The following is a 24,655-nucleotide window of genomic DNA, read 5'->3' as shown; positions in this document are numbered from 1 at the left end:
AACTTTTTATTTAGATATCGAATGGTTTCGATGAACGGATTAGAAGTTATAGTCAACTGAATTTTAGTATTATTGTTAAAATGATTATTATTACTATCGTCGTTATTATTTTAATAGAAATATCATTGTTATTATAAAATATCATTATTACTATTATGTTAGTATTATCATTTTATCATAATACCATTTTTAGTAAATATAAATATTGTTATTTTTTTATAGAATAATAATAATTATTATTACAAAATAATACAACTTTTACTTATTATTATTATGATCAATATTATTTTATCAAATAAATAGGGGATACAAAGATATTTTTCACCACGCGTAATATAATTACATTAATAATACTTGCCACTATAGTTTTACGATATTAAGTGAACTTTATAAATTTTACTACTTAAGATATATAAAAGTATATTTTATCATATATAAACGTTAATATAAATTTTTATTAATAAATGACTTTTATTATTATAAAATCTAATAAATATATTTAAATATATAAAACGACTATAGTTAAGTTATATAATAAACACGTATAAATTTTAGAAGTCATTTTGGGTCAAGTTGACTTTTGTTGACTTTTGCATATTAGTCTCGAGCATTAGGATTGTGGTACACTATGACTTGACCAAAAATTGTTAGACAAATATTGACCAACATATAAATATATATAATTAATATAGGTTCGTGAATCCGAGGCCAACCTTGCACTTGTTAAATGACGTTATATGTATTTTTACTACGAAATACAGTATGGTGAGTTTCATTTGCTCCCTTTTATATATATTTTTGGGACTGAGAATACATGCGCTGTTTTTATAAATGTTTTACGAAATAGGCACAAGTACTAAAACTAATTCTACGTGGGTTTAAACCAGAAATATACCCTTAGCTTGGTAACATTAAACTACTTGTCTATGTACGGTAGGCGCGAATCCTAAAGATAGATCTATTGGGCCTGACAAACCCCATCCTGACTATGGGATGCTTTAGTACTTCGAAGTTATATTAAACACACCTGATCTGGTGTACTTCAGAGGGTAAAACATGAACGTTAAGGCTTGTTACCGGGTGCCTACAACTTACAGAATACTTTTATACACTTGCTAGTGTAGATATATTTATAAACGGAAATCTTGTGGTCTATTAATATATTGAAATGATTGTTATGATAAACCTATGAACTCACCAACCTTTTGGTTGACACTTTAAAGCATGTTTATTCTCAGGTATTAAAGAAATCTTCCGCTGTGCATTAGCTCATTTTAAGGATATTACTTGGAGTCATTCATGGCATATTTTGAAAGACGTTGCATTCGAGTTATTGAGTTCATCAAGATTTTTATTAAGCCAATTATAGTTGGATGTATTATGAAATGGTGTGCATGCCATCAACTTTCGTTGTAAAGAAAGTTTGTCTTTTAAAAACGAATGCAATGTTTGTAAAATGTATCATATAGAGGTCAAATACCTCGCGATGTAATCAACTATTGTGAATCGTTTATAATGTATATGAACGGGTCCTTTCAGTTGGTATCAGAGCGGTGGTCTTAGCGAACCAGGTCTGCATTAGTGTGTCTAACTGATAGTCGTTAGGATGCATTAGTGAGCCTGAACTTCGACCGTGTCTGCATGTCAAAAGTTTTGCTTATCATTTTTGTCGGAAATTGCCTGCTTATCATTCTTAGTCTAGACACGTTTTACTGCATTGATTACATGAATAGTGTATAGACAAAATTCATATCTTAGAGTATCTGCTGATCCATATCTTAGCGTATCTGTTACTGTTAACTTTGCCTGACATATCCCGTAAATTCCTCCGTAATCTACGAAATCTTTTACGCTATATATATAGATATTCTATGTAATTAGAATACCACTCGATAGCCAGAAAATCATTTCATATCGAAAAATCCTTTATTCACTTGAACGAAATGGAATTCGTCATTAGTTCAAGTCTCTCGAATTTTGATATGGAATCCCACTCAAGCTCCGAAAGCAGTGTGACCGGAATGGATCAACCAATTAGCCATCATCTATTCTGGATGAATTGGGGATGGGTTCGTAATCTACTTAACCATTGGAGACAAGAAGAAGGTGATCCCTTTCATCCACCACATTGCCCTCTTGGCAATGAACCTGAAGCACTTACTGGCGAACCTGTCCGAAACACCATTTTCTCTCTCATTTCCAGAGTATCTCGTCATGATTATATACTACACCAAATTCTAGATCTTATTTATCCACTCGTCCGAACCGACAATCACCCCGGTGTAATAGAAGAAGTCAACGAGCTTCGCGATCGGGTAGTGGCTTTGGAGAATATGGTGCAAAGGTTACAAACACCAGCAGCAGCACCAGTAGCATAACCAGTACCACCATCAACAACATCAACAGTACCATTACCACCACCAACAACAACCGCATCGCAAACCTCAACTTCACAATCTGTCCCACGAGCATCGACGTCATACGCCATGTAGATACCAAGGAATACCACAACGATTAAGTATTGACTCATAACTTCATTGGGGAAACATTCTACGGCGATTATGTAATTTCTAAAGTTTAGAAATTATCTATTCTAGCCTTAACCATAAATCAAATGAGTTTAATTTAATATTAACTCATTAAATCTATATTACATCTGAAGAAATATACACATATATATTTCCATAAAGACTGTAATAAAATTCTTTTGTACAAAATATTAATTGTGAATTTTTTTTAACGGGTAGGTAATACCCGAGAGATATATAAATTCACAATTAATATGTTACATTCTTCGAATCTGATTCAGCAAGTCATCCATTATACTCCCTACTTTCACAACAATATACATTCTTTTATAGAAATCAAAACAACCATACTCATTCAAAATCTAATTACATATTCTGATTTTAAAATCTCAGAATTCGATTCAAGATATAACTGAAATCATCACTCTTAGATTCCTACATCTTTCAAAACTATACTTTGACTTCAAAACTGTCCTAGAACCTCATTTCTATTCATGGAACTCACAAAAATATTTGTATCATTCAAAATCTTAGAACATCGTATGTATATTAACAATTACAATATGTGTTCAAACACTTCGAAATTCCTAAAGACATGCGAGATGATTATCCAACCACACATTACCCACTGTCATGCACCTGAAAAGCTCTCGAAACCAAAGTTATAGTTTAACATGTATCCATGTCAGATCCTTTGATATTTATTACCAAATATAATTTTTCAATCTCTTTCCAAAATAGACAGTTTTGTCACAGCTCCAGCAAATCACCTTCATTTGTTTATACGAATAAACCCTTCATCATGGTTACCGGGGAACCTTTCATATCTCGTCACATTAGCAGTAAACTTATCAACAACTTCATTAACCTTCGACTTAAGCCTCTCCGAAAATCCACTATACTTATTCATTAAAACCCCATCATGTACTCATCTACATCCTGTAACAATAATTGTCACACCAACTACTGGGAATTAGCAATCAGTATTTTGAATTTCGCGACAATTTTACGTTAAAAGTTATATGTATACATATAACGTCTATCTCCTAGACTTACATACTTCGAATGTGAATTTTTTGAAAAACATCCCAAACTATGAACTAGTTCTCCGAAATTGGAAAAATGCTGATGAAGCAGCAAAAACTGTAAACGACTTTAACAGTCAAAAGTTCGATGATAAAGAATAGTATGGTGGTAAAGCTGAGAAAAAGAGAAGGTTTGAAACTGGAAAATGGATTGAGCAGACCATGAAGGAGGCTGTGGACAAATCACAAAGACTAAACCTGCCTTCAAAGGATCCAAATGTTTCAGTGTCTACTGAAATCGTTAGCAAACACCTTACTTCTTATTCTAAACCTTCACAGACAAATCTTCATCATCATCCATCTATGTTAAGAATTCTAAGATATTATCGTATCTTTTATTATAAATATCTTCGATATTCCTGAAGATATTTTCACAACTATTCTTATCCGAAATCTTTTATCTCTTCGCAATATCTGCGTTACAACATAAAAAGAAACTGTGTTAGTTTCTAAATTCTGAAGAAGAAAAAAAATTCGAATTTAAAATAGGAATGTTTTTAAAGCAGTGTTGGGAACTGAAACATGAGTTAGTATAATATAATGACACTTGATCAACATGATTATATTACAGTAAGTCATGCTGAGTTTCTAATGGAACGTGATGATTCATAGAACATACCGTCATCATGTACTATTTACACGACTCTTACATTCTACCCAATTTCCAAACATATTAAGAACATATCATCTTGATAGCTCTATATTTTCAGATATTCTGGTAAGTTGCCAAATTAAGATCGTGCCATTACGATTTTCTTCTTGGAACATTAACTATGTTCATCCAAAAATTCATATCTACGAATTCTGGACCATTATCCGCTTGACTTAAGGCTGGGAAGAGAAAATGAAAGCATGAAGCTCCGAAATATAATGAAGAATATAAAGCCCGATAACAACCTCGAAATTACAAACCGTGTATATCAATGCGTATAGCAATATAAAGACACGGGAGAATGAAAAACACAATAACCCCAAGGTAATGGTAGAAGAAAATAACTTCCTCCGGTGGTAGATGAAAAAGAAGAATGACAGATATGAAAGTTAAGAGTATATCAAGAATCAATACTGGATGAAGCATATTAACGAATGCTTTAAAGTATGAATTGGGGAGAAAGACTAGAAGGTGTGAGCTGTGGAAATAAAGAAACGAAGGGGGTGGATTTATAGTAAAATATCAGACAGAGAAATCGAGACAGATTATCGCATTTAATCAAAGAAGGTCATGATTTTCTTAATCGCCGAAGAACCAAATCTTATTGCAAAGATTTTCTTTAAATCCAATGAATTCTGGAAATCAATCATAACTACGTCATCGGTTAAAATAAATATACGTTTACTCATTTCACTCTCTTGCGATAGCTTCACTTATACTCTTCGCGTAATCAAATTGTTTTATCTATATTACTCAATGATGATAAAACTCTATTTATCAACTCATATTCGTCATGAAAACATTTTTATAGTTAGCCATGACGACCTCGATCAAATTTCGGGACGAAATTTCTTTAACGGGTAGGTACTGTGACGACCCGAAAATTTCCGACCAAATTTAAACTTTAATCTTTATATTATTCCGACACGATAAGCAAAGTTTGTTAAGTTAAATCTCAAGAATTTTAAACTGTGTTCATACATTCATTATAACCTCGACCAAATTCCGACGATTCACGAACCGTTATATATAAATAGATATGTTATGTATATATATATTATAACTTGAGTATATTAATAAAGTATTAAACGTATAATACTTTACACGAACGTATTTGTTTCAATATGATTTTCCACGAAATTAAAAAAATATATATTAAATGATTGAATTATCAGAAACATTGAATTATGATTACAAGTCTCTGTTGAGAGGTCCACTATGATTTGAGAAAATCTATTCCTCTTAACGATATTCAGAATAATTTGTAAAGCTATTTATAAATAAAAACAAAAAGTGTCATTTACGAAAGTTAGACAAAAGTTAGTGGGGAATTGGTTTCCATAATATTCTATTAATCTATTTTCAAACGTACAAAGACGTTTTCAGTTTAAAAAGAACTTTATTATTAAAACGTATATAACTTTTATAAATATCTAGAATCACTTTTGACAACTCATTACTTAACCAGTATAATAAATATAACGATATTTATATTTTATTTCATTAAATATATATAACGATTTAAATTAATATTATATATATTTATACGCGTATTATACATACATGGTTTTTATACTTTTACTATACTTTAACTATACTTTTACTTTACTTTTACTTTTACTTTACTTTAACTTTAATAATTCACTTTAATAATTCATACTTTAATAATTCACTTTAATAATTCATACTTTAATAATTCACTTTAATAATTCACTTTAATAATTCATACTTTAATAATTCATTTTAATAATTCATACTTTAATAATTCACTTTAATAATTCATACTTTAATAATTCACTTTAATAATTCATACTTTAATAATTCACTTTAATAATTCATACTTTAATAATTCACTTTAATAATTCAAAAATCTATTATAAATAGAATTCAATATGTTTCATTATTTCATAGAAACTTGAAAATATATTTCTCTAAACTCTCTCAATCGATTTACATATATATATATATATATATATATATTTGCTCTGTATTATTTCAAGATATTATTAGTATACATAAAATATTACAACGGAGCGATGTCCGAGTGATTTCAAAATAGTTTTTTTGAATGAGTCGAAGCTAAGGAAATTATGGGTTATAGCTATGGAGGTGATGGGTATGGTTCATGGGTATGCTCGTGAGGTCAATCTAGTGTTTATCATCTCCGTTGCGTCTACGTACTTTCCTGCAATATTGAATCTCAATATTGATACGTGAGCACTCATAACTTAACTTTTATATATCAATAGTGTATCCCTGACTAGTGCTCGAGTATATAGGATTATGCATGCTTGTACATTCGATAGTGTCCTTAGATAGGTTTGTTGAATCCTGAATTAGATACATATGCTGCTGAGATAGGGTATATGATATGCATGTCATTGGAAAGCTAGCGAAAAATTAAGAACTTTTTATTTAGATATCGAATGGTTTCGATGAACGGATTAGAAGTTATAGTCAACTGAATTTTAGTATTATTGTTAAAATGATTATTATTACTATCGTCGTTATTATTTTAATAGAAATATCATTGTTATTATAAAATATCATTATTACTATTATGTTAGTATTATCATTTTATCATAATACCATTTTTAGTAAATATAAATATTGTTATTTTTTTATAGAATAATAATAATTATTATTACAAAATAATACAACTTTTACTTATTATTATTATGATCAATATTATTTTATCAAATAAATAGGGGATACAAAGATATTTTTCACCACGCGTAATATAATTACATTAATAATACTTGCCACTATAGTTTTACGATATTAAGTGAACTTTATAAATTTTACTACTTAAGATATATAAAAGTATATTTTATCATATATAAACGTTAATATAAATTTTTATTAATAAATGACTTTTATTATTATAAAATCTAATAAATATATTTAAATATATAAAACGACTATAGTTAAGTTATATAATAAACACGTATAAATTTTAGAAGTCATTTTGGGTCAAGTTGACTTTTGTTGACTTTTGCATATTAGTCTCGAGCATTAGGATTGTGGTACACTATGACTTGACCAAAAATTGTTAGACAAATATTGACCAACATATAAATATATATAATTAATATAGGTTCGTGAATCCGAGGCCAACCTTGCACTTGTTAAATGACGTTATATGTATTTTTACTACGAAATACAGTATGGTGAGTTTCATTTGCTCCCTTTTATATATATTTTTGGGACTGAGAATACATGCGCTGTTTTTATAAATGTTTTACGAAATAGGCACAAGTACTAAAACTAATTCTACGTGGGTTTAAACCAGAAATATACCCTTAGCTTGGTAACATTAAACTACTTGTCTATGTACGGTAGGCGCGAATCCTAAAGATAGATCTATTGGGCCTGACAAACCCCATTCTGACTATGGGATGCTTTAGTACTTCGAAGTTATATTAAACACACCTGATCTGGTGTACTTCAGAGGGTAAAACATGAACGTTAAGGCTTGTTACCGGGTGCCTACAACTTACATAATACTTTTATACACTTGCTAGTGTAGATATATTTATAAACGGAAATCTTGTGGTCTATTAATATATTGAAATGATTGTTATGATAAACCTATGAACTCACCAACCTTTTGGTTGACACTTTAAAGCATGTTTATTCTCAGGTATTAAAGAAATCTTCCGCTGTGCATTAGCTCATTTTAAGGATATTACTTGGAGTCATTCATGGCATATTTTGAAAGACGTTGCATTCGAGTTATTGAGTTCATCAAGATTTTTATTAAGCCAATTATAGTTGGATGTATTATGAAATGGTGTGCATGCCATCAACTTTCGTTGTAAAGAAAGTTTGTCTTTTAAAAACGAATGCAATGTTTGTAAAATGTATCATATAGAGGTCAAATACCTCGCGATGTAATCAACTATTGTGAATCGTTTATAATGTATATGAACGGGTCCTTTCAGTTGGTATCAGAGCGGTGGTCTTAGCGAACCAGGTCTGCATTAGTGTGTCTAACTGATAGTCGTTAGGATGCATTAGTGAGCCTGAACTTCGACCGTGTCTGCATGTCAAAAGTTTTGCTTATCATTTTTGTCGGAAATTGCCTGCTTATCATTCTTAGTCTAGACACGTTTTACTGCATTGATTACATGAATAGTGTATAGACAAAATTCATATCTTAGAGTATCTGCTGATCCATATCTTAGCGTATCTGTTACTGTTAACTTTGCCTGACATATCCCGTAAATTCCTCCGTAATCTACGAAATCTTTTGCGCTATATATATAGATATTCTATGTAATTAGAATACCACTCGATAGCCAGAAAATCATTTCATATCGAAAAATCCTTTATTCACTTGAACGAAATGGAATTCGTCATTAGTTCAAGTCTCTCGAATTTTGATATGGAATCCCACTCAAGCTCCGAAAGCAGTGTGACCGGAATGGATCAACCAATTAGCCATCATCTATTCTGGATGAATTGGGGATGGGTTCGTAATCTACTTAACCATTGGAGACAAGAAGAAGGTGATCCCTTTCATCCACCACATTGCCCTCTTGGCAATGAACCTGAAGCACTTACTGGCGAACCTGTCCGAAACACCATTTTCTCTCTCATTTCCAGAGTATCTCGTCATGATTATATACTACACCAAATTCTAGATCTTATTTATCCACTCGTCCGAACCGACAATCACCCCGGTGTAATAGAAGAAGTCAACGAGCTTCGCGATCGGGTAGTGGCTTTGGAGAATATGGTGCAAAGGTTACAAACACCAGCAGCAGCACCAGTAGCATAACCAGTACCACCATCAACAACATCAACAGTACCATTACCACCACCAACAACAACCGCATCGCAAACCTCAACTTCACAATCTGTCCCACGAGCATCGACGTCATACGCCATGTAGATACCAAGGAATACCACAACGATTAAGTATTGACTCATAACTTCATTGGGGAAACATTCTACGGCGATTATGTAATTTCTAAAGTTTAGAAATTATCTATTCTAGCCTTAACCATAAATCAAATGAGTTTAATTTAATATTAACTCATTAAATCTATATTACATCTGAAGAAATATACACATATATATTTCCATAAAGACTGTAATAAAATTCTTTTGTACAAAATATTAATTGTGAATTTTTTTTAACGGGTAGGTAATACCCGAGAGATATATAAATTCACAATTAATATGTTACATTCTTCGAATCTGATTCAGCAAGTCATCCATTATACTCCCTACTTTCACAACAATATACATTCTTTTATAGAAATCAAAACAACCATACTCATTCAAAATCTAATTACATATTCTGATTTTAAAATCTCAGAATTCGATTCAAGATATAACTGAAATCATCACTCTTAGATTCCTACATCTTTCAAAACTATACTTTGACTTCAAAACTGTCCTAGAACCTCATTTCTATTCATGGAACTCACAAAAATATTTGTATCATTCAAAATCTTAGAACATCGTATGTATATTAACAATTACAATATGTGTTCAAACACTTCGAAATTCCTAAAGACATGCGAGATGATTATCCAACCACACATTACCCACTGTCATGCACCTGAAAAGCTCTCGAAACCAAAGTTATAGTTTAACATGTATCCATGTCAGATCCTTTGATATTTATTACCAAATATAATTTTTCAATCTCTTTCCAAAATAGACAGTTTTGTCACAGCTCCAGCAAATCACCTTCATTTGTTTATACGAATAAACCCTTCATCATGGTTACCGGGGAACCTTTCATATCTCGTCACATTAGCAGTAAACTTATCAACAACTTCATTAACCTTCGACTTAAGCCTCTCCGAAAATCCACTATACTTATTCATTAAAACCCCATCATGTACTCATCTACATCCTGTAACAATAATTGTCACACCAACTACTGGGAATTAGCAATCAGTATTTTGAATTTCGCGACAATTTTACGTTAAAAGTTATATGTATACATATAACGTCTATCTCCTAGACTTACATACTTCGAATGTGAATTTTTTGAAAAACATCCCAAACTATGAACTAGTTCTCCGAAATTGGAAAAATGCTGATGAAGCAGCAAAAACTGTAAACGACTTTAACAGTCAAAAGTTCGATGATAAAGAATAGTATGGTGGTAAAGCTGAGAAAAAGAGAAGGTTTGAAACTGGAAAATGGATTGAGCAGACCATGAAGGAGGCTGTGGACAAATCACAAAGACTAAACCTGCCTTCAAAGGATCCAAATGTTTCAGTGTCTACTGAAATCGTTAGCAAACACCTTACTTCTTATTCTAAACCTTCACAGACAAATCTTCATCATCATCCATCTATGTTAAGAATTCTAAGATATTATCGTATCTTTTATTATAAATATCTTCGATATTCCTGAAGATATTTTCACAACTATTCTTATCCGAAATCTTTTATCTCTTCGCAATATCTGCGTTACAACATAAAAAGAAACTGTGTTAGTTTCTAAATTCTGAAGAAGAAAAAAAATTCGAATTTAAAATAGGAATGTTTTTAAAGCAGTGTTGGGAACTGAAACATGAGTTAGTATAATATAATGACACTTGATCAACATGATTATATTACAGTAAGTCATGCTGAGTTTCTAATGGAACGTGATGATTCATAGAACATACCGTCATCATGTACTATTTACACGACTCTTACATTCTACCCAATTTCCAAACATATTAAGAACATATCATCTTGATAGCTCTATATTTTCAGATATTCTGGTAAGTTGCCAAATTAAGATCGTGCCATTACGATTTTCTTCTTGGAACATTAACTATGTTCATCCAAAAATTCATATCTACGAATTCTGGACCATTATCCGCTTGACTTAAGGCTGGGAAGAGAAAATGAAAGCATGAAGCTCCGAAATATAATGAAGAATATAAAGCCCGATAACAACTTCGAAATTACAAACCGTGTATATCAATGCGTATAGCAATATAAAGACACGGGAGAATGAAAAACACAATAACCCCAAGGTAATGGTAGAAGAAAATAACTTCCTCCGGTGGTAGATGAAAAAGAAGAATGACAGATATGAAAGTTAAGAGTATATCAAGAATCAATACTGGATGAAGCATATTAACGAATGCTTTAAAGTATGAATTGGGGAGAAAGACTAGAAGGTGTGAGCTGTGGAAATAAAGAAACGAAGGGGGTGGATTTATAGTAAAATATCAGACAGAGAAATCGAGACAGATTATCGCATTTAATCAAAGAAGGTCATGATTTTCTTAATCGCCGAAGAACCAAATCTTATTGCAAAGATTTTCTTTAAATCCAATGAATTCTGGAAATCAATCATAACTACGTCATCGGTTAAAATAAATATACGTTTACTCATTTCACTCTCTTGCGATAGCTTCACTTATACTCTTCGCGTAATCAAATTGTTTTATCTATATTACTCAATGATGATAAAACTCTATTTATCAACTCATATTCGTCATGAAAACATTTTTATAGTTAGCCATGACGACCTCGATCAAATTTCGGGACGAAATTTCTTTAACGGGTAGGTACTGTGACGACCCGAAAATTTCCGACCAAATTTAAACTTTAATCTTTATATTATTCCGACACGATAAGCAAAGTTTGTTAAGTTAAATCTCAAGAATTTTAAACTGTGTTCATACATTCATTATAACCTCGACCAAATTCCGACGATTCACGAACCGTTATATATAAATAGATATGTTATGTATATATATATTATAACTTGAGTATATTAATAAAGTATTAAACGTATAATACTTTACACGAACGTATTTGTTTCAATATGATTTTCCACGAAATTAAAAAAATATATATTAAATGATTGAATTATCAGAAACATTGAATTATGATTACAAGTCTCTGTTGAGAGGTCCACTATGATTTGAGAAAATCTATTCCTCTTAACGATATTCAGAATAATTTGTAAAGCTATTTATAAATAAAAACAAAAAGTGTCATTTACGAAAGTTAGACAAAAGTTAGTGGGGAATTGGTTTTCATAATATTCTATTAATCTATTTTCAAACGTACAAAGACGTTTTCAGTTTAAAAAGAACTTTATTATTAAAACGTATATAACTTTTATAAATATCTAGAATCACTTTTGACAACTCATTACTTAACCAGTATAATAAATATAACGATATTTATATTTTATTTCATTAAATATATATAACGATTTAAATTAATATTATATATATTTATACGCGTATTATACATACATGGTTTTTATACTTTTACTATACTTTAACTATACTTTTACTTTACTTTTACTTTTACTTTACTTTAACTTTAATAATTCACTTTAATAATTCATACTTTAATAATTCACTTTAATAATTCACTTTAATAATTCACTTTAATAATTCACTTTAATAATTCATACTTTAATAATTCACTTTAATAATTCATACTTTAATAATTCACTTTAATAATTCATACTTTAATAATTCACTTTAATAATTCATACTTTAATAATTCACTTTAATAATTCAAAAATCTATTATAAATAGAATTCAATAGGTTTCATTATTTCATAGAAACTTGAAAATATATTTCTCTAAACTCTCTCAATCGATTTATATATATATATATATATATATATATATATATATATATATATATATATATATATATATATATATATATATATATATATATATATATATATATATATATATATATATTTGCTCTGTATTATTTCAAGATATTATTAGTATACATAAAATATTACAACGGAGCGATGTCCGAGTGATTTCAAAATAGTTTTTTTGAATGAGTCGAAGCTAAGGAAATTATGGGTTATAGCTATGGAGGTGATGGGTATGGTTCATGGGTATGCTCGTGAGGTCAATCTAGTGTTTATCATCTCCGTTGCGTCTACGTACTTTCCTGCAATATTGAATCTCAATATTGATACGTGAGCACTCATAACTTAACTTTTATATATCAATAGTGTATCCCTGACTAGTGCTCGAGTATATAGGATTATGCATGCTTGTACATTCGATATTGTCCTTAGATAGGTTTGTTGAATCCTGAATTAGATACATATGCTACTGAGATAGGGTATATGATATGCATGTCATTGGAAAGCTAGCGAAAAATTAAGAACTTTTTATTTAGATATCGAATGGTTTCGATGAACGGATTAGAAGTTATAGTCAACTGAATTTTAGTATTATTGTTAAAATGATTATTATTACTATCCTCGTTATTATTTTAATAGAAATATCATTGTTATTATAAAATATCATTATTACTATTATGTTAGTATTATCATTTTATCATAATACCATTTTTAGTAAATATAAATATTGTTATTTTTTTTATAGAATAATAATAATTATTATTACAAAATAATACAACTTTTACTTATTATTATTATGATCAATATTATTTTATCAAATAAATAGGGGATACAAAGATATTTTTCACCACGCGTAATATAATTACATTGATAATACTTACCACTATAGTTTTACGATATTAAGTGAACTTTATAAATTTTACTACTTAAGATATATAAAAGTATATTTTATCATATATAAACGTTAATATAAATTTTTATTAATAAATGACTTTTATTATTATAAAATCTAATAAATATATTTAAATATATAAAACGACTATAGTTAAGTTATATAATAAACACGTATAAATTTTAGAAGTCATTTTGGGTCAAGTTGACTTTTGTTGACTTTTGCATATTAGTCTCGAGCATTAGGATTGTGGTACACTATGACTTGACCAAAAATTGTTAGACAAATATTGACCAACATATAAATATATATAATTAATATAGGTTCGTGAATCCGAGGCCAACCTTGCACTTGTTAAATGACGTTATATGTATTTTTACTACGAAATACAGTATGGTGAGTTTCATTTGCTCCCTTTTATATATATTTTTGGGACTGAGAATACATGCGCTGTTTTTATAAATGTTTTACGAAATAGGCACAAGTACTAAAACTAATTCTACGTGGGTTTAAACCAGAAATATACCCTTAGCTTGGTAACATTAAACTACTTGTCTATGTACGGTAGGCGCGAATCCTAAAGATAGATCTATTGGGCCTGACAAACCCCATCCTGACTATGGGATGCTTTAGTACTTCGAAGTTATATTAAACACACCTGATCTGGTGTACTTCAGAGGGTAAAACATGAACGTTAAGGCTTGTTACTGGGTGCCTACAACTTATAGAATACTTTTATACACTTGCTAGTGTACATATATTTATAAACGGAAATCTTGTGGTCTACTAATATATTGAAATGATTGTTATGATAAACCTATGAACTCACCAACCTTTTGGTTGACACTTTAAAGCATGTTTATTCTCAGGTATTAAAGAAATCTTCCGCTGTGCATTAGCTCATTTTAAGGATATTACTTGGAGTCATTCATGGCATATTTTGAAAGACGTTGCATTCGAGTTATTGAGTTCATCAAGATTTTTATTAAGCCAATTATAGTTGGATGTATTATGAAATGGTGTGCATGCCGTCAACTTTCGTTGTAAAGAAAGTTTGTCTTTTAAAAACGAATGCAATGTTTGTAAAATATATCATATAGAGGTCAAATACCTCGCGATGTAATCAACTATTGTGAATCGTTTATAATGTATATGAACGGGTCCTTTCACCGACAAACTCTCTGCTTGTTAAGCATGTGTGATTCTTGTCAATTTATCTTCGAAACAAGTGGCCAGTCAGACAATGGAGAGGCAGGACCCTTTTGGTTCCAATTTAATTGGAGACTGTTCGGAAAATCCAACAACCAAGTCCGTGTATAATTGTCTTTCTTAGACACCACTCAAGAATCTCAGATATCTTGATATAATCAACGATTACCTCAACAGACAGAAAATAAGATCCCCGGCAGCGGCGCCAGAAACTTTACTTCTACTTATGATATGGCCAAAATGGACGGTTTTATTTGTGCGGTGTCATTAGGTCGCAACATGTCAGATTTTAGCTGCCAAAAGAGAGTAATGGTTTTATTATTTATATTTAGCTGAGGTTCCTAGCTATAACTCACCTACTTGTCTTCCTTTTAACGAGTAAGTGGTAAATATAACTCAGGTTCGTATTTTTGTATGTTTGCTCAGTAATGTGGGACAAAAGTGCCTATTTAGTTAACCCTAATGACAAGAGGTGATAGATTAAGTTTAACTAAGTAGAATAGTATTTTAACTATAAAAGTAAAGATAGATAGGTATGAAGAATAGTATTCTGAAGGGGAATTATCGCAAGAGTTCAACTTCCTAGGATAAACACTAAACCTCAATCAACTGGGCTGTGAACCTAACTGATTTGTCACTAAGAGTTTAGGCCTTGAAGATTCTGGCTAAGACGGATATCCCTACTCCCAACGTTAACCTAAAGGTTTAAACGACCTTATGGATAGAATCCTAGGTACATGAACAAAGTGGTATACCCAATAAAGGAAAGTCTCAGCTTTTCTTAATCCTAGTTGGTCTAACTAAAGCAATATCCTACCACTCAATTTTTACTGTAGCAATTCATTGTAGCAAAGTCAATTTCACTGTAGCAAATAGTGATTTTCGAAAACACTGTAGCATTTTGGGTACTGTAGCAATTTGAAAATGTTACTATCGTTTACTAAATAACTTGAAATTATATATATGTATATATCTTTTTAATATACATAAATCAGTTTTTAAATACACATTGGAAGTTATTTATAAATAAATTTTAATAATAAATATTTCAACTTATCATATATATTCAAATAGATATTTAAACTAATAAGTTTAATGTACGGTATCAAATAATTAATACATTGTTACCTTTTCAAGTTATAGTATATATGTATCTATTTACATATAATTGTTCGCGAATCGTCGAAAATAACCGAAGGGTATTTAAATATATAAAAGTAGTTCAAAAATTTTGAGATTCAATTTTACAGACTTTGCTTATCGTGTCGGAAATGTTAATCATACAAAGATTAAGTTTAAATTTGGTCAGAAATTTTCGAGTCATCACAATCACTATGCTATGCCTTAACATTAACAGATGTGCAATCTTAGATATTCTAAGGTACTGCCAACTGGGATAGAAGTCTCTCCTTTTGCGATCACTTATTCAACCCCGGATCATCTTACAATATCTCAAGAACATTGCTTTTGACGCGAATCATGCTTCTGATTAAGCTAGTGTTCACTGAACTCTCTATTGCTAACTCTAACCACAACCTAAATGGGCAGCTCTTCTATGACGAATAAGTGATTATTCGTACGTAGGTGCTATATCCCTATTGTGACGTTAAGCATACATAACTACTTACCTTGTATCCTAGGGTTGATCAGGTCCTAATACTAGGTTATAGCCACGTGAATAAGCGGAAAAGGTGATCCGTAAATTAAACTTCTAGACCGTCAAGGTTTCAGCATAACAATATGATAAGTTTCAGATAACATATTCAACACATGATAAACAATTGTAACAGATAGATAATCATGCAAAGTGAAAGCAACTCAAGATAATAACTTTATTAAATTAAGGAAAGCGTTCACCGTTTACAGACGAGATCTAGACCATTACAAGTGCTGACAACCTCTAAACCGCTCCTAGTACAATCTTCGGCGTTTGCCTCCGGGTACTTAATTTCCCGCTCGGAGGTGAGAAGGCCTTGAAAGTCCTAGTGGGAGAAAGTGTATTGTAGTGAGAGAGTGAAGAGAGGTGTGTGGAAAATGGATGACAAAAAGCCCTTTAAATAGACTAGAAAATTGTCAGAAAACGGCTGGCAGCCCGTTTGGCAGCCCGTTTGGTGGCCTGTATTTGGCAGGCCGTTTGCTTGGCAGCCCGTTTGGTAGGCCGCTTGGTGGGCCGTATTTGGCAGGCCGCTTGGTGGACCGTATTTGGCAGGCCGTTTACATAATGGCAGGCCGTATGGCAGGCCGTTTTTGGTCTGGTCAGCCTTGATTCACTGAATCGTAACTTGATTTCTTGTCTTTCACTGTTTTCGCTCTAGAATCTTCGTTTTAGCTCCGTTTCTCTTGATTCTTTTTGCATCGTCTTCGTAATTACTTTACCTACAAATTTAAGCGACAAAGCGATTATTTTGCTGACAAAGCTCTGAACTTTATGCTTTTTGGGACTCAATATCGGGGGTAAAAACGTGACTTTTTAGCCGATATCAGTGCTAAGAGATGTTTGTGTAGAGAGCATTGTTAGATGATCAAACTATTATACATCCTTTCTATTACACAAAAAGCCATGAATCAAAATTTTGTATTTCAACATTATTTGTTGGGGTGTAACTTGCAAAAACTATAAACTCTCGGGTTCTTTTCTGACAACCCACAATAATTCAAAAAAGAAATAATTATAGGTCGAGGAAACAGATAATACCCTGACAATTACCATCGTAACCCCAGCCATACACTCCAATATCAAACCAAAATAAAGATGACATACAATCTAGGGCAATTTCGTCTTTTCAAAACTTTTTCAGACGAGTAAATCCAGTCATAAAATCTCACGATATCCAAGGAAAATATTGGAATCTAGAGAGAAAGAGAAAAACGTCTTTTTTCTAGAGAGAGAAAAGGACTCATCGGAAAACCGAGAAACCAAACATCGACGGATTATCAACAAAATTAAACCACCACAAAATCGTTTTCAAGATCATCATTTCACACACCGATCATCGTATCCGATCATGCCACGTGGCAGCGGATCAAAACCCATCGTCGCCGGTGAACCCGAAACGGAGCCAAAGTACCGCGGCGTTAGAAAGAGACCATGGGGTCGATTCGCTGCAGAGATCCGTGACCCGTGGAAGAAAGCACGTGTTTGGTTAGGCACGTTTGATTCCGCCGTTGACGCCGCACGTGCTTACGACGCCGCCGCCGTGTCCCTCCGTGGTCCTAAAGCGAAAACGAATTTTCCGGTCACCGATCATCGAATTCCCGATGATGGTTTTTACGAATTTCATCATCACAATAACAATAATATAAATAATTTTAATAATCAGTCTCGACCGACAACGAGTAATTTGAGCAGCACCGTTGAGTCTACAAGTGGGCCCCGTTCGTCAAATTTCATTAAACCGGCGACGGTGCGTGCGCCGGCGCACGGGGACGACGATTGCCGAAGTAATTGTGATTCATCGTCGTCGGTTGTGGATGATTATGAATACGATATGACTTCATCTTCACGTAAATTATTGCCGTTTGATCTAAATCTTCCTCCACCGTTGGATGAGATCGAGTTTAAATCTGATAGAATGGACGGTCTGGATGATGCGGGAGACGAGTTATTTGTCACCGCCCTGTGCTTATAAAGTGTCTCTGATGACGGTCACTGTATCATTTAAATTTTATTTTTTTTACCGGAAGAGATCATCATAAAAAAATTCTTGATTTATTTGGATTAATGATGATGATATATGTAGATTAGTGTAATTTGAGCCAATTTTATGTAATTTTCTTCTTGCTATGGATGGATCTTTGAGTTTTGTTGTGATTGTAACCTAATGATCTTTTCTTTTTAATCCAAAAATCCAGTTTAGTACAATTTTTTTTGGAATTTTTGTATAATGATAATAGATTTATAGATTTATCTATGTTTCTTGAATATCTTTTATTAAAAGTGGGTTGGTTAGAAATTGTATAATTGTGACAAAGAATTCATGGGTTTGAGAATCTGGTGGTGATGTTAGTAATTATTTTGCAACCACATTGTAGCAGGGCTCCATGTTCTAACCTAATTTTCTGCATCATTTGTCGCGTCGGGTCAGGTGTATTTAATAACTCTATCCATCTAGAAATTTTTTGTAACAAATGCAAAAATAAACAATGAAATTACAATTAAAAATTTGTAAACTCGTGTATATATATTAAGAGTGTAGCCGTTATTTAAGTTTCTGTTAATTATAGTACGTAGTATTGATTTTATTTTGTTTACTAGATTAAACCGGTTTGTTTATCTTGTTAGTGAGCCGTTTGATTTGGTTAGTTTAGTTATAATAGGGCTCGTTGGATTCTTTTGTATCGGTTGTACTGTTTGATCTTCGGATCCGTTTTAATGTTATCGTTAATATGCAAAAATAAAAAATAAAAAATAAAAAATTACGAGTATGTAAAACAACTGATTTCACTTCTTTTTCGACGTATATGATTGATATACATTTCTAATGTTTGTATATAAAAAAAAAATTTGTATATAAAATTTAGGTAAATAGAACATTTTTGATGTTTAATAAGGTTTGTTTATAGTAGTTGTTAATCGTTAATGTTGTTTGATTAAAAAAAAAAAAAAACATGATACATATATGGTTTTGTTAACTGTCAAATAATTATAGTGTATGTTAACGCGTACAATTGAATTTGGACAAATGAACATACACCTTAACTTTAATATTGGAACTTTGAATGTGTTTTCTAGTCAACATTCAAAGAATTCAAATTAGTTAGATGGAAATACCTTTTATTACCAACTAGTTGTGGAGCCCTCGCTTCGCGCCGGGGACTTCGTTTTGAATGCGAGTTAAAAAAAAAGTCTTCATCTATTTTGTAAATTTTTTTTTTCTTTTCGTCATCTAACATTGAAGGGTTGTTCCTTTTGTGAAAGGTGCTTCTTTTAACGTTCGTTTTTTTTTTTTAAAGTTAGTTAATCTATTTTGTAAAAAAGAATGTTTCTCGATATCTTTTGGTAGCATTGAAGGGTTGTTCATTTTATGAAAGTCGCCTCTTTTATCGTTGAGAAAGAAAAAAGAGAAAAAAAAGTTAGTTGCTTTTTTTTGTAAACAAGAATTTTTTTCGACATCTTTTGATAACATTAAAAGGTTGGTTCTTTTATGAAAGCTGCTTATTTTATCGTTGGGAAAAAAAAGAAAGTGAAATGACTAAAATACCCTTGATTACTATTGGTGAATAGTGAAACAGTGTTTTGTATATTACTGTAGTATATATTATACCCAATTCGACTGAACTATAGTGTTTTTTACATTTTGTTCAAAGCAAATTCTCAACACTTGCATTTTATTTATTGGTTGTTTGAGGTGTCAAGAAATTATATAATACGTAGTTAAAGATGACATAAATACTTTTGACCAAGATTATGGCTCTTGTTAGAGAATGAGTTTGCAATTGATAATCTTTGATTATTTTTCTGTACCGAGCAACTTTTCTTCATCGACTCTAACAATGCTTTTGGACCTATTAATGCCTTTATTCAAGTCATAAGACTTATTTAGGTGGTGTTTATATTTAAAGGTCCGGTCCTTTGGACCAAAGAGGTCCAAGACTTTTTGAAAATTGTGTTTTCTTTTTTAGTCACATTCAATTTTTTCTGATAATTTATATTTCCAAAATTCATATTTTCTAAAATAATTAATACTCTGTACCGTATTTGTTGAAAAAATCCTGCAAGCTACCATCTTCTCTACAATTACTAAACTCTCTCTCATCTTATCTTTTTACCTCCCCATCTCTCATTTTTGCACTACTTTTTTATTACTAGCAAAACTAACAAATACACCACCACACTCAAATTTTCAAGCTCGAGATTCCGATCAAAATAGTTAAAACCCGAACCTAAACTGACGTGACACGCGCCCCGCCTGCGATTATTACATCTGGCGACGTTTGTCTTTTTTAAAAGCCTCCGGCAACTTTTGTTTACACCTCCAGGGTACTATTTTCCGGTGAAACGGTCGTTTTTAAAGGTTAATGACATTGTTGGAGCGAAAGTAGTCGCCAGAGAAGAATGGGCTGAACATTGGGGCGGAGGTAGTCGCCGGAATACTTTTTCCGGTAACCTTTCTGTTTTTCTCGAGTAAATTCCGGCGAAATATTCTGGCGGCGAGTGGCAGAGATGGTGGTCTGGTGGTGGTGGAGGTGGTGGTCTGGTGGTGGCGGAGGTGGTGGTCGGGTGATGGTGGTGTATAGAAGTGGTGGTTCATGAAATTTAAGAAGCTTTTTTAGGAAGAAAAGTTAAAAAGAGAAAATGGGTGGAGATTCTTAACAAATACGGAGTAGATTAGCAAACAAAGAAATTAATTTCTTCTGAATTTTAATAATGCAATTACTTCTTTTTTTAATATTATATTCTCAACATATATTATAATTATTATTTACAATTATTTACAATTACAATTACAATTACAATTATTTATCTAATTATTATTATAAGCTACTAAAATAGTAGGTTTGGTTCAAAGAAGTCAAAACTTGGTCCATATACATAAGGGGGATGATTCTCACACACACTTTTTTGATCCTCACACACCAATTGAGTATTATTAGAAGAGTAAAAAGTTAAAATAGGTGTGTGAGGATCAAAAAAGTGTGTGTGAGAATCATCCCCATATACATAAAGCCAATTTAAAATATTTTTGCTCGGAGATCTTCAGACATGTCTGTAGAGAAGATGTGACATAAAGGTCTGTTTAAATGCCGAATAATGTTTTTTTATCTCTTCAAAATAACCCGTTTACTTTTTTTTCATTAATTTTTGTATGGATATAAATGACTGTTTGGGTAATGAAAGGTTATATGTAGTAAGATGACACTGAAAATTCTTGTTTACTTTTTATGCTGAATGAATTGACTGAATAACAGTAAATGATTATTTTGACCTTGAATGAATATTGTACAAATTTACATTATTTCATTTGAGAAGATGATCCTCACACATCACTTTTTGCATCATGCCTTTTAAAACTTCATGAAAACATATATGAACCGTTCGCAAAGAGTGTTGAAATCTATATTTTGCAGCTCTATACCGATCATTTTGTGCAAGAACCGTCAAAAACATTGCGATCTTCTCCTCGACACTTATATGTTCACTATCTTGCAACCATTTTTTTGCTTAAAATGATTGCATAAAAGAACGTGTGCATCACGTGAGAGACACATAAGCTCGTGATATTGTGTATTTGATTCAACTAATAACTCTTGTGTATAGGCATATCCACTTAACGATGAAGTAAGATCTCTTATCCTTTTTGATCCTTTTGATAAGTATTCCCATCTCACATACCAATATAATAAAAACAAGATCAAGAGTTCATCTTCGGTATCCATAATTCACCTACAAATATATATAAATACAAATAATGGAAATCTTAAATACGAAGGCTGTTGGCACATACATGTTCTTACTTTCTCATATACATTCATTTTTACATATAAAATACAAAATATCTTCGATATCCATTTCACACACAGAGGTGTTTTTATTTATTTATCTTCAGTATCCATCTCATATATCATATTTTTTAAATGTCATTTAGTACTTGTTTACTTGTTAGAATATATATACAAAATCAGACCAAAAAAATTCTCATTATCCTCTTTTCTAAACTTTTAATAAAAACCCCAAAATCAAAAACCTAAAATAAAAGGAAGAGAAAATAATCTATGGTGCAACTAGGTGGTTATAATTGTGTAGAACACAGTGTGACATCAAACGATGGTTATGAACACTCATGTGTTGATGTTTACTATATTTTTAAAACTTACTAATATTCTTTCTGATGAACTAGGATGATATAACACGGCTGTTAAGCCCACTATATCAGTCATTGGCTTTGGTTTTAACTGATTACAGGTTTGACGTGTGGATTGTCAGTTCACGAGTAACCAAATATAGTCGTGGACCGTGGTCATGTATTTCTCAGACCTGAATACGAGGCTTATAGGGATCAGAGTTAGGACGATTTAGGAGCATCTGATCTTCTAACTACATGTCTGTATGTTCATGGTAATTGGTAAACGAGCTGGAATCAACGTTATGTTGATCACTTGTTGGTGAGAACTTGATAAACAATGTTGCCTATTCCCCATTAGGAGAAATCGCAGAACTACAGCTGAAACCTTTATAGTTGAAGAAATTATTAGAATTATTGTACATATGATCAGGGTATGATGTTTAACATCTGCAAACGAGCCGAATTAGCCAACAAATGAATACTCTTTTTGTCTTTTCTTTTTTCCATTTTAAAAATGTTACTCTATACCTTTTTAAATATGATTATTGAACCTATTTGTCACAATAACATATTCTGATGTTGTTATATAACAGCTTAAGTGATTTATATGTATGTTTGTACACTTATGGAGTTATGGTGGCTTTCAAGCAATTTGCACCATTCCATTTCGTCATATTTTTAAACAAATATAACCTAAAACAATCTATGTATCTCGAAATGGGTGGAAATTACCGCCTCTATTCAAGATTTTATAATATGTTTATTGTGTACTTATTTGTTATTGTCTATGTTAATGAGAATAAGGTTGTTGTAACTAAGTTTCTCAAGAAAATCTACGCTCAACTATGGACAAATTGTACTGATTTGTTGAACTCGTTCACATGTATACATCATATATAAGTATTGTTTTTGGTATCCAAAACGGTAAGACTAGAAAAGTTAATAATTAATTTGCTTTCTTGATTTAGGCAGTGGGTTGATAATAACTGTAGCAAATTAACAGAGTGATCAACTAGTTAGCTTTGTTAGTCGGTGAAACCGCTATCGCTAGCGCGTAAATCTCAACTATTGGTATCAGAGCATTGAGGTTTTAAAGATCGGGAAAAATTGCATATTGTAGCATTGTGTATACTAGTTAGACAATTAGGTTATTTTAGTGTTGTATTTCCATAGTCGTAGGTTTGTTACAGGAGCTCAGGAGGGGTGATAATTTAACTAGCAGATTATCTAGAGTAATAAACTAGTTATGTTTGTTAGTTGGTAAAATCGATTCCGTGAGCGCATCTTAATTCATTTGATAGTTGACATTTTTCAAAACCAAGAGCCACAACATTCTATGAAACAACCCAACCCGCATTCAACCGGATAATTTTTTATTTTTTTTTATAGTAACGATCATTACGTGCCATTGGAATGATATAAACCATTCCATACAACCCATTAAAACGTACAACAAGTTTAATGTTTACAAAATGCACTAATGCCATTAATCAAATGTAATACAAGTTTGACCCATTTGAAATGATAGTTTTAATCCAAACTACACCCGAACATGATTTGGGGCTAAACTACCCAAAAGCATTAGGTCATCATCCAAAAGCTTTAACTAGCAAGCATCATGGGAATCTAATGCCCAATAACCCCTTTTGCTTTCTCTGTGTTCGCACCTAAAAATGCAAACAACGAGAGGGTAAGCTAAAGCTTAGTGAGTACAATAGTTATACATATACATATATAACCTACTTACTTGCAACCACTTACACAATATCGTATACAAACTTGTAACTCAAATAGCATGTCATCATACTCGTAATACTAACAACTTGTACAATATCACAAAACCGCATTAGCATATACTCAACACAATCTATATATATAATATGCTAAACAATCAACAAACCCCC

The 24,655-nt window shown here is 31.7% G+C and overlaps 1 protein-coding gene across 1 annotated transcript; it reads left to right on the top strand.

The window, feature by feature from the left end:
• Positions 1–17,799: 17,799 nt before the first annotated feature.
• On the top strand, positions 17,800–18,829 carry LOC139872525 (ethylene-responsive transcription factor 3-like). Its single transcript, XM_071860414.1, has one exon. It carries the CDS (start codon positions 17,973–17,975, stop codon positions 18,594–18,596), a length of 624 nt encoding a protein of 207 aa, XP_071716515.1. The 5' UTR covers positions 17,800–17,972; the 3' UTR covers positions 18,597–18,829.
• Positions 18,830–24,655: the final 5,826 nt, after the last annotated feature.

Source organism: Rutidosis leptorrhynchoides, chromosome 10 (assembly GCF_046630445.1).
Source record: "Rutidosis leptorrhynchoides isolate AG116_Rl617_1_P2 chromosome 10, CSIRO_AGI_Rlap_v1, whole genome shotgun sequence".
Taxonomy (NCBI): domain Eukaryota; kingdom Viridiplantae; phylum Streptophyta; class Magnoliopsida; order Asterales; family Asteraceae; genus Rutidosis; species Rutidosis leptorrhynchoides.
Note: the sequence above shows the minus strand (reverse complement) of the source record. Positions and strands in the feature narration are given on the sequence as shown.

Coding starts and splice junctions, on each gene's coding strand:
- LOC139872525 (XM_071860414.1), top strand. CDS start 17,973: ATGCCACGTGGCAGCGGATCAAAACCCATCGTCGCCGGTGAACCCGAA.